The 16,328-nt window shown below is 38.9% G+C and overlaps 1 protein-coding gene across 3 annotated transcripts in view; it reads left to right on the top strand.

The window, feature by feature from the left end:
* The window catches only part of GABRA3 (gamma-aminobutyric acid type A receptor subunit alpha3), a 369,596-nt gene extending 355,797 nt beyond the window's left edge, over positions 1–13,799 (top strand). The window contains exons 10-11 of one of the 3 annotated variants that reach the window (XM_016214086.2): positions 10,911–10,956; positions 11,492–11,652. In XM_016214086.2, the coding sequence (XP_016069572.1) occupies positions 10,911–10,956; positions 11,492–11,574 (129 nt within the window). In that variant the 3' untranslated portion in view covers positions 11,575–11,652. Of the gene's footprint in view, positions 1–10,910; positions 10,957–11,491 lie in introns of all 3 variants that reach the window. The other 2 variants (XM_016214085.2, XM_016214084.2) reach the window with 2 other exon arrangements.
* The last annotated feature ends 2,529 nt before the right edge of the window (positions 13,800–16,328 follow it).

The raw sequence follows: 16,328 nt of genomic DNA, 5'->3' as shown, positions 1-16,328 counted from the left end.
GTCTCTGTTCTGTTCCATTGATCTATATGTCTGTTCTTGTGTCAGTGCCAGGCTGTTTTGATTACAGTTGCCTTGTAGTATAGTTTGATATCCAGTATTGTGATCCCTCCAACTTTTTTCTTCCTTCTCAAGATTGCTGTGTCTATTTTGGACTTTTCAGTTCCATGTAAATTTTTGGAATATTTGTTCTAGATCTGTGAAATATGTCTTTGGTATTTTAGTAGGGATTACGTTACATTTATAGATTGCTTGGGTAGTATGGACATTTTAATGATGTTAATTCTTCCAATGCATGACATTATATGCTTCCACTTGTGTGTATCTTCCTTTATGTCTTTTTTCAATATCCTGTACTTTTCTAAGTACAGGTCTTTTACCTCCTTGGTTAAATTTATTCAATATATTTTATTTTGTTTCCTGCAATGGTAAATGTTATTGTTTTTTTCGTTGCCTCTCTGAGAGTTCATTATTGGTGTATAAAAATGCCATCAATTTCTGGGTGTTAATTTTGTATCCTGCTACTTTGCTGAATTCATTTATTGAATCTAGTAGTTTTTTTGTGGAGTATTTAAGGTCCTCTATATACAATATCGTGTCATCTGCGAATAATGACAATTGTACTTCCTCCTTTCCAATTTGGATAGCTTTTATTTTTTCTTCTTGTCTAATCGCTGTGGCTAGGACTTCCAGTACTATGTTGAATAAGAGTGGAGAAAGCAGACATCCCTGTCTTTTGCCTGTTCATAAGAGAAATGTTTTTTGTTTTTGTCCATGGAGTATGATGTTAGCTGTAGGTTTGTCATTTATGCCTTAATTACATGATCCTTCTATTCTTACTTTGCTGAGAGTTTTATTCAAAAGTACATGCTAGATTTTTGTCAAATTTTTTTTCCTGTACCTATTGGTATGATCATGTGATTTTTATTCTACATTTTGCTTATGTAATGTATCACATTTAATGATTTGCGGATGTTATACCAGCCTTGCATCCCTGGAATAAATCCCACTTGGTCATGGTATAAGATCTTTTTAATGTACTGCTGGATCTGATTTTTTCATATTTTATTGAGGGTTTTAGCATCTATGTTCATCAGGGTATTGACTTGTAATTTTCATTCTTTGTAGTGCCTTTGTCTGCTTTTGGAATTACAATAATGCTGGTATCATAAAAAGAGCTTGGAAATCTTCCCTTCTTGGAAATCTTCCCTTCGCTTGAAATTTTTGTAATAGTTTAAAAATGATAGTTGTTAGTTCTTCTTTGAATGTTTACTAAAACTGGCCTGCGAAGCCATCTGGTGCAGGATTTTTGTTTGCTAGTTTTTTTATTACTGCTTCAAATTCATCAGGTGTTATTGGCCTATTCAGGTTTTCTATTTCTTCCTGATTCAGTTTTGGAAGATTGTATTTTTCTAAGATTTTGTCCATTTCCTCCAGGTTTTTCAGTTTGTTAGCATTTAGTTTTTTATAGTATTTTCTTACAGTCCTTTGGATTTCTGTGGTATCAGTTGTTTCTTAGCCTCTTTCATTTCTGATTTTATTTATTTGGGTCCTCTCTCTATTTCTCTGGATGAGTTTGCTTAAAGGTTATTCAGTCATGTTCATCCTTTCAAAGAACCTGCTCTTTGCTTCATTAAACTTTTATAGTTTGTTTAGTGTCTATGTCATTTATTTCCGCTCTGATCTTTAATGTTTCCCTTCTTCTACTTATTCTGGGCTTTTTCTGTTGTTTTCTTTCTAATTATTTTAGTTGTAGGGATAGATTGTTTATTTGAGCTTTTACATGTTTCTTCAGGTAGGCCTTTAATGCTATGAACAGGACTGCTTTCACTGTGTCCCATAGATTTGGGGTTGTTGTGTGTTCATTTTCATTTGTTGTAAAGAAGTTTTTGATTTCTTCCTTGATCTCAATGGCAATCCATTCATTGTTTAATAACATATGGTTTAACCTCCAAGTGTTCAAATGTTTTTCAGTTTTTAAATTGTAATTGATTTCTAGTTTCCTGCCATTGTGATCTGAGAGGATGCTTGATATGATTTCAATCTTCTGGATATTGTAGAGACTTGTTTTGTGCCTTAACATGTGATCTATCTTTTAGAATGTTCCAAGTGCACTAGAGAAGAATGTATATTCTTCTGTTTTTGGATGAATGTTCTGTAAATATCAATTAGATCCAACTGATCTAGTGTTTCATTTAAGGTAACTGTTTCCTTGTTGATTTTTTGTCTGTGAGAACTATCCAGTGATGTCATTGAGGTGTAAAAGTTCCCTACTATGACTTTATTGCTGACAGTCTCTCTCTTAAAGTCCACTAAGAGTATTTTTATGTATTTAGATGCTCCTGTGTTGGGTGCATATATGTTAACAAGGGTTGTATTTTCTTGTTGGATTGATCCCTTTAGTATTATGTAGTGACCTTCTTTGTCTCCTGTTATAGTCTTTGTTTTGAAATATATTTTGTCAGTTATGAGTATAGCCACCCCAGCTTTTTTTTTTTTTTTTCCTTTTCTATTTACATGGAATATTTTTTCCATACCTTCACTTTCAGTCTGTGTGAATCTTTTGTTCTGAGATTGGTCTCTTATTCTTATAGACAGCATATAAATGGGTCATGTTTTCATATCTATTCAGCTACCTTATGTCTTTTGATTAGAACATTTAGTTCATTTTCATTTAAAGTTAATATTGATAGGTACTTATTTATTGCCTTTTTTCCCCTCAGACCATTGTTCCTCTCCCTCTCATCTTTTCTTAAAGCAGTCCCTTTAGCATTTCTTGCAATCTTGCAATGCTGGTGTGGTAATGTACTTTTATACTTTTTTCTTCTTTAATCTGTGAAGCTCTTTATTTTATCTTCAATTTTATGTTATTTTGTTTTCTTTATTGTTGAAAGTATTACAGACATCCTTTTTTCTCTTCCATTGATCCTCCCCCCCAGGTCTGTATCCATAGGTCATGTACCTATGAATCTAAATTCTTTGATTAATCTCTCCCCCCAACTCCTTACCCCCATCTTACCTCTAAAATTCTCTCCTTCAATTTTATTTATTTATTTATTTATTTATTTATTTATTTATTTATTTATTAAAAATATATCTTTATTGATTTCAGAGAGAGGAAAGGAGAGGGAGAGAGAGATAGAAACATCAGTGATGAGAGAGTCATTGATCAAGCTCACAACCGGGCATGTGCCCTGACCGGGAATCGAACCCTGATCGCCTGGATCCCAGGTCGACGCTCAACCACTGAGCCACGCCCGGCCGGGCTCCTTCAATTTTAAATGATGGCCTTTCTGGATAGGGTCATCTTGAATTCAGTTCTTTGCTTTTCATTATTTTGTATACTTCATGCCACTCCCTTCTGTTGAGAAATCAGCTGTCAGTCTAATGGGAACACCGTTCTAAGTAACTCTCTGTCTCTGTTCTTGTCTTTAAGATTCTTTCTTTGTCTTTAATGTTTGCCATTTTAATTATGATATGTCTAGGTGTGGGTCTTTTGATATGTCTATGTCTGGGTCTTTTGGGATTCATTTCGATTGGAACTCTGTGTTTCCTGAATTTGTCTTTTTCCCTCGCCAGGTTAGCGAAGTTTTCTGTCATTATTTCTTCAAACCGGTTTTCTATTTCTTGCTCACATTCTTCCCTTTCTGTCATCCCTATGATGTGAATGTTGCTGCATTTCATATTGTCCCAAAGTTTCCTTAACCATGGGTGAGGAACCTTTTTCCTGCCAATGGCCATTTGGATATTTATCACATCATTCATGGGCCATACAAAAGTATCAACTTAAAAATTAGCTATAAAAAGAGCTCCTACATTTATTGAATTTCAAGTCCCTCCTGAGGTTGCCTTGGCAGGGCCAGACCAAATGATTATACAGCCCATGGGTGGGATGCGATGTTCCCCACTCCTGCCTTAAACTATCCTCTTGCTTTTTAATTATTTTTTATATTTGCTGCTTTGATTGTTCTTTTCCCCCCTACACTGTCTCTCAGATCACTGATTCAATCTTCTGTTTCATCCAATCTACTTTTAATTTCTTCCAGTGTATTCTTGATGTCAGATATGGTATGCTTCATTTCTGACTGGTTCTTGTTCATGGTTCTGTTTCCTTTTTCATGCTCTTGTAGTTCTCACTAAGTTTCTTATAATTCTCCCTGAGTTCTTTGAGTATCTTTATAACCATTACTTTAAACTCTATGTCTGATAAATTGCTTGCCTCCATTTCATTTAGATCCTTTTTTGGCGATTCTTCCTTTTCTTTCATTTGAGGTTGTTTCTTTGTCTCCCCATTCTAGCTGTCTCTGTGTTTTTTTTTCTATGTATTAAATAGAACTGCTATGCTTCCCAGTCATCATGGGTTGGCCTTATGTAGAAAGTGTCCTATGGGACCTAGTAGTCCAGCCTCTTTGATCTCCTGAGCTGGATGTCAAGGAAGATTCCTTGTGTGGGTTGAGATCTTCTGTTTTAATAGGGGATTTTTTTTTTATTGTTGATGTCCTGTCTGTGGGTGCGATCTCCCTCAGGTTTGCTAACTGTAAGGCTCAACCCTGAGCACACTATGCCAGCTCTTATACAGGTGCTAATAGAATAAAACAAGGCAAAAGAAGATGAACTGATAACATGAAAAAGAAAACAAAAGAACAACAAGAAGAAAGACAAAAGAAAAGAAAGAAAGAAAGAAAGAAAGAAAGAAAGAAAGAAAGAAAGAAAGAGAGAGAGAAAGAAAGAGAGAGAGAGAGAGAAAGAGAGAGAGAAAGAAAGAAAGAAAGAAAGAAAGAAAGAAAGAAAGAAAGAGAGAAAGAAAGAGAGAAAGAAAGAGAGAGAGAGAGAGAAAGAGAGAGAGAAAGAAAGAAAGAAAAAGAAAGAAAGAAAGAAAGAAAGAAAGAAAGAAAGAAAGAGAGAAAGAAAGAGAGAGAGAGAAAGAAAGAAAGAAGAAAGAAAGAAAAACAAAGAGTATTAAATAATATGAAACCAAAAGAATTAGAGGGAGTTGGGGAGAACCAAAAAAGAGAATATGGAAGCAAATAAGGAGGAGAAAAGAATTGGAATAAGACAAAAAAGATTAAAGGAGACAAGGAAACAAAAAATAAGTGAAATAATTATAATTATAATAATTTTGAAAAGTAATAATGGATAAGTTAAAATATAGAATAGGAAAAGAATAAAGAAGAAAATATAAAATAAAAAAGTTAAAAATTACAATAAAAAGAATAAAAGAGAAAGAGAAAAAGAAAAACAGGAGAGAGAGAAATAAGAGATATGAAGGCAAAAAGAGAAGAAAGAAAACCTTTGGATCTGCTATTTGTGGAGCTTGCTGGATTTTGCTGTGATGTTGTTGAATCTTGCCCCTTGTTGTGTCGTCCCAGGCCTCCCAAGAGGTTCTCTGTTGCAGGCCAATGTGAGTCACTGTCCCTGCCTGCCCCTGGGCAACCTGTTTGAAGCCTGGTGGGTTGGAGCCCCAAGTAGTCTAGCAGATGGGGTCTCTGAAGCCCAGTGGCTGGGTCTGCCTTGGGTCCCACACGTTGAATGTCTGTTCTGAGCTGTTATCCCCCCCCCCCACACTGACCTGGGCTCTGTGGTGGTATCTGGGTCCTGGCCAGGATGGTTTGAACAGAGTGCTGTCCATAGCTTATAAGAGGGGGGAGAACACTTCCTCTTCTTCCAGTGTCTTACTTCTGCCTGGCTTGTTGGCATACCCTCGCTGCCACATCAGATAGGAGGGACTTTAAAAATAATAATAAAAATAAATCAGCCCAGCTTAGCACTCCAAACTTTCAGTGCTGCTGGACCCCACTGTGTGGGGCCTCTGCCCAGTGTCTGACCAGGCTCAATAATCGAGTCCCCTATACCACCAGGCCCAGCTGCAGGTGCACAGATTTCCAGCCCAGCACTGTTCTGCCTGGCTTTGGGTCACTGCAGGATGGGGCAGAAGCAACCATTCGGCAGGTGGGGGAAAGGACATCTCCTCTATGCTCCAGTTAGGAAGGACTGATCTTCCTTCTTGGGCCCCACTGTCCAGTCCACATCCTGCTCTATGCCAAGAGTTTCTCCAGGAAATAAAGGGTCCCTCAATTTTGATGCTGGGTGTGTCCATTGGACCCCTCTGCTGGTCCCAAACTCACCACATGACGCCTCCCACAGACTCAGATCCAGGGAACTTCCCAGGTGAGATACAGTGGAGCACTCATGCTACTCCTTTTTTTCTTTTTTCATTTACTTCACTTAGGTCTCAGGTAGGGCCTCCTTGATGATCCTTGTACAAGTTATTCTCATTCCAACCCCAAGTGCTTTGTCACTATTTTCTCTCTGGAAGTTTTGCTGTTCAGATATTTTCATGGCTTGCTTTCTCATTTTATTCAGATCTCACCTCCTCAGAGAAACTTTCTCTGACTAGTACTCATCATCCTTCTCTGCCTTTGCCCTGCATTATGTCTCACCATTATACTTCTCACCTCCTCACATTACATTTATGTACACATTTAGCTGCTTATATGTTTATTACATGCCCCCCTTCTCTGTAATGTGAGCTCCTTGAGGGCAGGGGCCATGTTTTACTCTTCACTGCTACAGCCCTAGCACCTAACACAGAACCTCCCAAGTAGCAGATGTTCAGTAAATACTTAACAAATGAATGAATAACTGAATAACCTCTGTAGTTTCTCAAAATCCATGATTCCTTCTGTTTTCCTTACTTTTCTATCCAGCCTTGGCTGCATGGAATATCACTGCTGTCACTCACTGCCACTTTCGGCCTCCTCACTCACTTCAATCCAACTCCTCTCTAATAAAAAATTCCACAGACATTGATAGATTGCTGCCATTCATGAGCTTATACTCTTGAATTCTGCTCGTCATGCTTGCAATCCTTCTCTGTGTCCTTAAACAACAAATTAACATGCTTCCTTCCACTGGCAACCACCATTCTACTTTCTGTCTCTGTGAATCTGACCACTATTAAGTACTCTTGTCAGTACTCTGTCTTCTATTCCCTATAAAATCTATTTTAAATCTTGACCATTCACTTCAACTTCTGCATGGGGAGTGTAAAAACTATTGTATGAGATTTCCCTTACTTACTGTGTACCTTTCATCCCACCAAAGCACAGATAATATTTAAGTCTCATCCCCTCTTTATTTAGCTGTGATCTGGCCTCATATAATTCCCCAATTATGCCCTGGATACCTCCCACCCTCTCAGAAAACTGGTCCAAGTGATTACTTTTCTTATACCTAAATTTTCTCCCCTTTTTGTTGGCTTATTGACCTCCTCCTAATTTCACATGCTCCTTTCCTCTTTTAAATTCCTTTGACTTACTGTTTATGACCCTCTGCATGTTTCTTGTGCTTTCTCCCTCATATTTTAGTTGTCTCTTATTTTAATTAATCTTTCTCATTAAACAACCTAAAATTTACCGTCTTAACCATTTTGTTAGTACAGTTCAGAAGTGTTAAGTATATTTGCAATGTTGTCCAACCAATTTCCAGAACTCTTCATCTTGCAAAACTGAAACTCTGTACCCATTAAACAACAAATTACCATGCTCCCTTCCACTGGCAACCACCATTCTACTTTCTGTCTCTATGAATCTGACTACTATTAAGTACTCTCGTGTAAGTAGAATAATACAGTATTTTCTTTGTGACTGGTTTATTTCACTTAGCATAATATCCTCAAGGTTTATTCATATTGTAGAATGTGTCAGAATTTTCTTTCTTTTTAAGGATGAATAATATTCCATTGTATATTTAGACCATGTTTTGTTTATTTATTCTTCTATGGGCACTTGGGCTGCTTCCACATTTTTATTGTTGGAAATTATGCTGCTATGAACATTGATGTGCAAATATCTTTTTTGAGACCTTACTTTCAATTTTGGGAAGTATATACCTAGAAGTGGAATTGCTGGGTCATATTTCAATTCTATTTTTAAATTTTTGAGGAACCAACATACACTTTTTCCATAGAGGGTAATCCATTTTACATTCCTAAAATTGCAAAAGGATTCCAATTTCTCTACATCCTTGTCAGCACTTGTTATTTTCTGGTTTTGCTGTTGTTTTTGATAGCAAGCATCTTTATGGGTGTGAGGTAATATCTCATTGTGGTTCTTGATTTGTATTTCCCTAATGACTGGTAATGTTGAGCATCTTTTCATGCTCAGCATTACCATTTGTATATCTTCTTTGGATGAATGTCTATTCAAGTCCTTTTCCCATTTTAAAAACTGTGTTGTTTATTTTTGTGGGTTTTTATTTGTTTGTTTTTTATCATTACTCTGATTTGCCTTTGAGTCTCACTTACCATAGACTCCATCATTTTGTCCTGCTTCTGAAAACTGGGTTTCAAGAAAGTTGGATGACTGTTAGGGAGTTGACACAGAAACACTGAACCATACCTGCATATACTCTGTAGTCCTGGCTGGGTGTCAAGTACATTCAGGGCTACAACTAACTCTAAATTGTACTTCTGGAAACAATAGACGGGAGTGTCATTTGAGGAAAACTCTTGAGTTGAACATGCATTGGTCCATAAAAGTTTTCATTGCCTCATCCCAAAACCCAGATAAAGTAGCTTTCTAGAAAGACAGGTATTCTTATCTTGAGGTCAGACTGCTTGGGGGAACTTAGAGAAGTCAGTTTCAGTTTTGTGGCATGGGAATTACTGAACTATAGAGATATGCTCTCTGTTACAGGATAAGACAAGACTCAGGAGAAACAAACTGCAAATGACATGGAGAATCTTGAGTGGGGGTGTGTGTGTCATTTTTTCATTCAGTAATCATTTATTGCATGACTAAGGCCAGGTACTTGGCTAGGGAGGTAGGAATAGAATTGCAACTTGGGCAAAGTTAAGTCAGTCTAGTCTGTATCTATCAAATTCCAGAGCAATTTCTAAGTATTAGAAAACTAAGTGCAGAAATATTAACCAATAATCTCTGACTCCTCTTCCTGTATTATTGCAATTATAATTTTTGCTTTGATTTTCTTCTTTGACAGTTTAGGTAAAAATTATGCTGGCTGATTAAAATGGGCCATGGTGAAAAAGGCAAGGGAAATGAAAACATAATTTTTCTTTATTAATTAAAAATATGCAATTGAATCTAATGCTGCTTTTCCCCATCTATAAATTACAAAATGCTTATGGAGCTGAAGAAAGTGTTTGCTGTTCAGAATGATTGTTTGAGAGATTTGGTCATAACCAGCTTATGACTAAATAAAATAATGTGTGAAAGCTTCCAGCAAAGTCAGGATAGTAGATTGTTTTCTTTTCTTTTATTCTTTTCTTTTGTGTGTGTGTTTACCCATGATAAAAAGATATTACTAAGCGAATTAATAAGTAAGCAGGCAAACAGTAAAGTGATCTTTTATCTAACAGCTGGTGCATTTAGCAGCAGGCTTCTATTTACCCAATAAATTTGCTAAAAGAGCAAATGAGTTTCTTGTAGTATTTAAAGCATTTACAAGACCTTTAGAAGCCTTAGAGTTCTTCCCCCCTTCTACTTGTAGCAATGTGACTGCAATCCCCAAAGAGAAAGACCAGTATTGCTTTTTAAATGTCCTATTAGTCAGACTATTCATTTACTTATACCAGCACCCCCTCTTTGATCGCAAACATTGAAACTAGCACAGGCAAGCAGAACAGGAGGACATGACATCCAAGGCCTTTGCTGTATACACTGTGACTCAGCTGCAGCAGACTCCTTGTCACCCCTCAAACAAGCAGCCCCTTGAACTGTCCTGCATCTTTATGTAACGAATTCCTCCTTATTTGCAACCCAGCTCATAAACCTCATTGCTTTCTCTGAGCCACCAATTCCAACACTTGTAGGTACCTTACCCCTCTCTATACTGAGTTCCTATCATACTCTGCTCATATCTGTTAGGGCCCTGATCACATTATATGGCCATGCTGTGTTCACTGTCTCTCCCACTGGACTGTGAACTCCTGGAAAACAGGGACTAAAACTAACTCATCTTTTAGCCTTCCCACCCATCCATAAACACCTAGCATAATTCTTGGCCTAGTAGATACTTAGTAAATATTTGGCAAAAATTATTGTTAGGATCAGGGAGGTAAATGGCAGTGTGATCTAAAGGGGAAACAAGGACCAAAATTATGGTTACTCTCAAGTAAAGAAGAAAATAAATAGAAATGGATGAGGAAAAAGAGGTCAGTAAGAGAAACCCAGAGAAGGGAGAAGTAGAGAAACCCAGGAAGCAAACACATAAGAAGTAGAGGAGTAAAGAGGTAAAACAGAGATGCTAGGCAGCAAAGTAACACTGAGAAAGGGAACAATGTGAGGTGTGTGAAATTAGGGCAATAAAACTAATCATCACTTTTTATCAGATATGCTTGAGCATTTCTGAAGCTCATCTATCCTCACTTGTCCCTAGAAACAAAGAGGGATGGAAGGAAGAAAAGGCCAGGGTGAGGAGTGAGGCAACTATGAACTTGGCCGCTAACTTTGGCTTGAGTCTGGGACTAGCCTGCTCTCTTGGCCTCCCCTTCCTCAGCTTCTCTCTTCTAACTCAGGCCTGGTCTTTGTCTCATCTCTGTTCTATATGGAGGGTCCATGTATGCACAAGTTATATATGTGAGAACAAATGGTCACATGTGTGCATACTGGTTTCCCATTGGGTATTTTTACTCTGAAAAAAATCCAAAAGAGAGTGTCATAGCAAGCCCCCAGCTGTCCCTGCCTTTGCTGTGTCAGAGGGGAACATTTGTGTCTCTGGCCTGCAGCCTTATAAGAGTGGAAAACCCTGGTGTGTTCCCTAGTTTGATGAACACATTTACAGTGCATGAAAGGTAAGATACTGTTGTAATGATGGATGTAAATATGCCGTAGTATTTACTGTATCTTTAAGACAAAATGACTTGCAGACTCACCGAGCTCTCTTCCCCACAGGAGATGTGCCACTTGATGGTTGAAGCCTTTTGGAGTTATTTCTCGGGTAACCAAAAAGTGTCTTATGCTTATAGAAAGCAGCATGGAGCAACCCTGGATAAAATTCAGGAGCCCAGATGACTATTGTGGGCTCTGCCACTCAGTCTGAGGCTTTTTCTCATCTGTCAAATAGTAGAAATCTCCTCCACCTACCTCATTAGTGTTACTATGAGGATAAAGTCACATGATTATATAGGACCCTATGTGTGACCAACATTTTACAGTTGTCAAGTGATTTCTACCACCATTCTGTTGTCTGATTCTCTCAACAACCCTGTCAAATGTTTTGATCCTTATTTTACAGATGACAAAATTAAAGCTCTAAGAGGAGAAGTTACTTGGCCAAAGCCACATAGCTAGTAAACCAGGATGATGCAAGTTTTTAGACACAAACCTGGCTACTCAGTGCTATTGGCTTTAGGGCCCTTGTTTCTTAACTTCCCTCAGGGTTCCTCCTTTCTACAGCCTCTGAAGGTGCTCAGTGTAAAGAATTAATTCCATTTTTTTCTTCCGCTTTCTCTCCTACATTTTCTGGCCCCTAGAAGAAAACACCAGCAGCTCCGACAAAAAAAACCAGCACCACCTTCAACATCGTGGGGACCACCTATCCCATCAACCTTGCTAAGGACACTGAGTTCTCCACCATTTCCCAGGGCACAGTTCCCAGTGCCTCCTCAACCCCGACTATTATTGCTTCACCGAAGACCACCTATGTGCAGGACATCCCAACTGAGACCAAGACCTACAACAGTGTCAGCAAGGTTGACAAAATTTCCCGCATCATCTTTCCTGTGCTCTTTGCCATTTTCAATCTGGTCTATTGGGCCACATATGTCAACCGGGAGTCAGCTATCAAGGGCATGATCCGCAAACAGTAGATAGTGGCGACACAGCAACCAGAGCACAGTATACCCTAGGAAGCATCCAGGTACCCAACCCCCAGGGCTCCTCTTCATGTGTTCCAAGATTCTTCTTTTTAACCCTCTACCAAGCTGTGACTCTCAATTCATATTTATGAATCTCAATGAAAAAACAAAACAAAAAAACTACTTCTCCCTCTAACATTGCTGAGTGTACCCTCATCAGAGCCAAACACTGCCATTTGTCCAGTTGCTCATCTTAGTCTGCCAATCTCTCCCAGTTGAGGGCACTGCATGTATTCATTGCACCTTGCTCACTGCAAAAAGTACAGGAGGCTCTATTACCTGTATTGGGATCCTTGGCTATTTGAGAGGTCCAAACCAAGGAGGATTGTTAACTGGTCCAGATCAGATGATTCTGACTCAGTAGGCAGGGCTATCCCATGTGGTCTTTCCTGCCACCTTCCCTGCCTACAGCAGGACCCAATAGGCATAAGTACTAATAGCAAATGCAGGTGCCAGTGCTGTCCTCTGAACATGGTTCCAGCCCCTTTATTGACCCGGAGGTTAGTGGGGACAATTGAGGCTCACCACTGTCTACCATGTATGGCCAAAGTCGATACAAAAAATTGGGCCAGCCTCACACCAAGATGACTGCTGCCCTGCTATGTCCAGACCTCCAGAAAAATAGTAACATTTTTGGTATATATCTCTTCCAGGAAATCCCCCTTCTTTCAAACCCTCAACACTTGTAGCTAGCTGGACACTGCTTAGTTTGAACTCAATGCCACCTGCAAACTCTTTAAGAAAAGGATTTCAAGTATTTTTAAAATTTATACTAAAAAAGTATAAATAGATACGAAAAAAATCTAGATGAGATGCCTACAAAAATAATTTTAAAAGGATTAGAGTGATAGAAAAGTCACTTCCCTACCAAGGTACTTAGTCAAGTACTGGATGGAGCAAGATATATGGTCTGGGTGGTAGTTGAGGCTTGAATTCTTGCTCAAAAGACAGGACCACTGGCAGAAAAAAAAAATCAAATTCTTCCTTCCATATCCTCCACATTCCACACCCTAGTCCAGGCCCAAGAACTTTGCTCCCACTGTGTCAGAGAACTTTGGTCCTCTGTTAATGCTGATTCTAAGGAGAGGTGCCTCAGAGTCTAGTTGATTTCTGAGTCAACTAAATCATTAACTTTATTACCAGTTTAATAATAGATTATTTAAAGGCCATTTAATTTTATTTGTTCTTAACGTGAGTAAAAGAGAGTTATAATTATAAAATTTTTATAAGGTAGATAAACTAAGTCTTTGATGTTTGAGTGACTTACCTAGGCTCCTTACAAGTGTCTAATAGAGAATCATCATAATAGAGAATCATCATGTGCTTCTTTCCAAAGGCCAAAATGAATACCGTATTGAGAAGGGAAGTCCACCTTAACCTCAGAATCAGCACAATCTCAACAGGTTTGATGGGTCCTGAATGCAGTTTGCTTGGATACCAAAAAGTTTTTTTGAAAGTCTCAATGTGTTACCCAAGGAGACCAATTCTAATAGTAATGGCTCAAAGTAATGAGATTAAGATGGCAGCCCCAGCCACACATCCAGAGTATCCTAGAAGCCCAAAACAAAGCCACAGATGCTACCAAAAACAGATTCTCCATGTCTACCCCTGAACAAAGCTCCTAAAGGGTCTATATTAGCTGCTGGTTGACTTTTCACCCATCCTTTCCCTATCCCCTGTTTCCTTGCCATTGCTGGGATAATGCATGCCAGTCCCATTATTCCTAAGACTGACTATAGGTAAATTCATGACTAGAAGAGTGTACTATTGTGGATATGTGGGGATCGGGGGTGGGAAATGGGGCTGTTAATGATTGTCTTATGGAATTAGAATGGAAGCCTGACCTTCGCCTCTGTAGAAATTGTGTTTCCAAATGCTTGGTACAATGTTTAGCGGCTGTTTATTAAATTCTTTCTGAATTGTACTTGGGCTAGAGAACGTTTTTGATCACTCTTTGTCTAAAATAGGTGGTACTCTGTTCTTGGTTTTCACCCTCCACTCTCATGCCACCCTTATTTTCCACCTTTTAACACCACTGGAATATGCTAGAAAAAAAAATGTATGCCTAGAACAAGACACCTATTACAGTGATCCAAAATAAAACCCAGGTGAAAACGTAGCTTGATTAACTCAGGGGTCTTATTACCTAACATGACAGAGAAGGAAACAATTGTATTGCTTCCTCTGCAAAATTCATCCACTCCCAGTAATAGATAAAACTATTTTTATTGCAATTCTAAAAGCATTCCTTTTCCATTGATTACTATGTCCCTTAGGAAATAGTTCCCTTAGGCAGAGAGAATGAGTGTCTGGTTGGTTGATCCATGTGCTGAGAAATGTATATGATCCTTATTTATTACAGAGTTGGGGAAAATCTGGCAAATAATCTAATGAGATCTTCTTGAGGAAATCACCTGAATCCTAAGGGATGGGGAAAGTCTCCTTAGCAGAGCATTTAATCTCATATAAAAGGCTTTCTTGTCTGAAATAACATCAGGAACTTGGACAATCTAACCCTTGGTGTGTGTTCCAGCCCTGTGGTCATCTGATGGATGCCCTGCTGCTTCAGGCATTCCAGAGTCCTTATCTAGTTCCACTATACCCCTAGAACAACTATGTGAATCACACATGGCTACCTTCTTAGCAAAATTACCTGATATCAATATTTAAGTTATTTTCTTGAGAAGCTTCCAAAACCACTTTGCTTCTGAAAAATGTTCCCCAAGTCTTAGGGCAAAGCTCAAGCTGTTTACATCAACACTTCCATTGCTGAATTCTCCTAGAGTTTGAAATTTATTCAGAAAAATGAACACCAGGATTTAAGCCAGACCTTGATCCAGCACAGCTGCTATGTGATGTGGGGCAAGCCCCTCCCCTGAGCTGAGACTTAGTTTCCCCATTAGTAAAACGGGGTTATGATCAGAACCAAGTCAACAGTACTCTTTCCAGCAGTTTCCCTGGTGCTCCACTCTGCCCCTGAATATCTCCACATCCTGGAACCCCCATAAAGTCCAACCCAAGAACACAAACTTCATCGTTTGTTTGCCTATCGCTCAACTCAGATGGGTTAGCAGCTTCAAAATAAATTGATTAAATACCAAGTAAGGACAGCCAAGAGGCTAAACTTGGGAATGCAGAGCCCAAACTCTCAGGTGTACTAGTGACCTCCTCAATTACTCCAGCATATCCTTGTCCTGAGCTTCATGTGGCAAGGTCTTGTGTGAAGAGATGCAGGATTACTAGTTGTTCAGCTCTAGTCCTAGCATGGGTAAATTTGGGCACTAAATTGAGAATATTAATGGGGTACTGGTGTCAGGAAGGGGCTCCCAGGTAAGCCAAAAGTACATATTGGGAGCAAAAATCACCTCCCACTTCTCTTTTGCTTCCAAAAGTTTGGTTTAGGGAAGAACAAAAACCCTCAGAAACTATCTAAACATTTTGTCATGGACTCAAAACAATTCTTGGGACTTGCACACACTGTATCTGCCTTCCCTTCTGTCATAGGCAAAAGGCGGCTTCCCTTCTACCTGACACCAGTCCCTCCTTTGTTCTTCATCCCTGCTCCTCTCTTCTATAAGAATCCTACCTTTCTTATCTGCTCTCAATAAAGCTGTTCTTGCTTAGTCACCAGTGCCCTGGTTACTAAAACATAAGGACATTTTTTAGTTATCTTATTTGACCTGTCAGCATTATTTGATACTGTTCACATTGAATTTATTCTTTGGTTTTCATGACAGAACAGTCTCCTGATATCTCTGCTTTTTACCCCTTGCTACCTTTCTGTTTGTGTTTTTATTATTTAACTTCTCCCATCTATTAAATGCTGGGGTTCCCTACAATGTTTTCCTCTTTCTTTTTTCATTCTACACGCCCTAAATGATCTCATCTGTCCTGATGGCTTCAGTTACTGCCATTAAACCACCACCAAATTTAGTGGCACAAAACAACGGCCTTTAATTAGTCCCATGGGCCAGGAATATGGACAGGGAACAGCAAGGATGACTTGTCTCTGCTCCACAATGCTTAGGACCTCAGAAAGGAAGACTCAAACAACTGGGGGTGACTTAATTGACTGGAACATCTGAGGATGGAAGATCCACTTCTAAGCTCCATGTGGAAGGGGATTCTATGGTAAGATGCAGATATATTAGTTGCCCAGCTCCAGTCCTGTTCAGCCAGGAAAATATTGGGTTCTGGTGCCAGACCATGGGGTGAGGTTTTTCACATGTCTGGCAGCTGGGCAGTGATGGTTAAAGGACAGGTTCAACTGGAACTGTTAACTGGAGCATCTATACATAGCTTTCCTTACAGCTTCTCACAGCATGGAAGCTGAGTACTGAAAGAGAACTTCTCCAGAAGGGGCCTCTGGAGAATAAGCATTCCAAGAGAACCAGATGGAAGTTGCATAATGTTTACTGTCTTAAGTTGAGAAGTAGCTATATTCTGTAGGTTA

The sequence above is a fragment of the Miniopterus natalensis genome, chromosome X (assembly GCF_054644295.1).
Source record: "Miniopterus natalensis isolate mMinNat1 chromosome X, mMinNat1.hap1, whole genome shotgun sequence".
In the NCBI taxonomy this organism is placed as follows: domain Eukaryota; kingdom Metazoa; phylum Chordata; class Mammalia; order Chiroptera; family Miniopteridae; genus Miniopterus; species Miniopterus natalensis.
The sequence above is the reverse complement of the archived record's forward strand: the minus strand, read 5'-3'. Positions and strand labels throughout refer to the sequence as shown.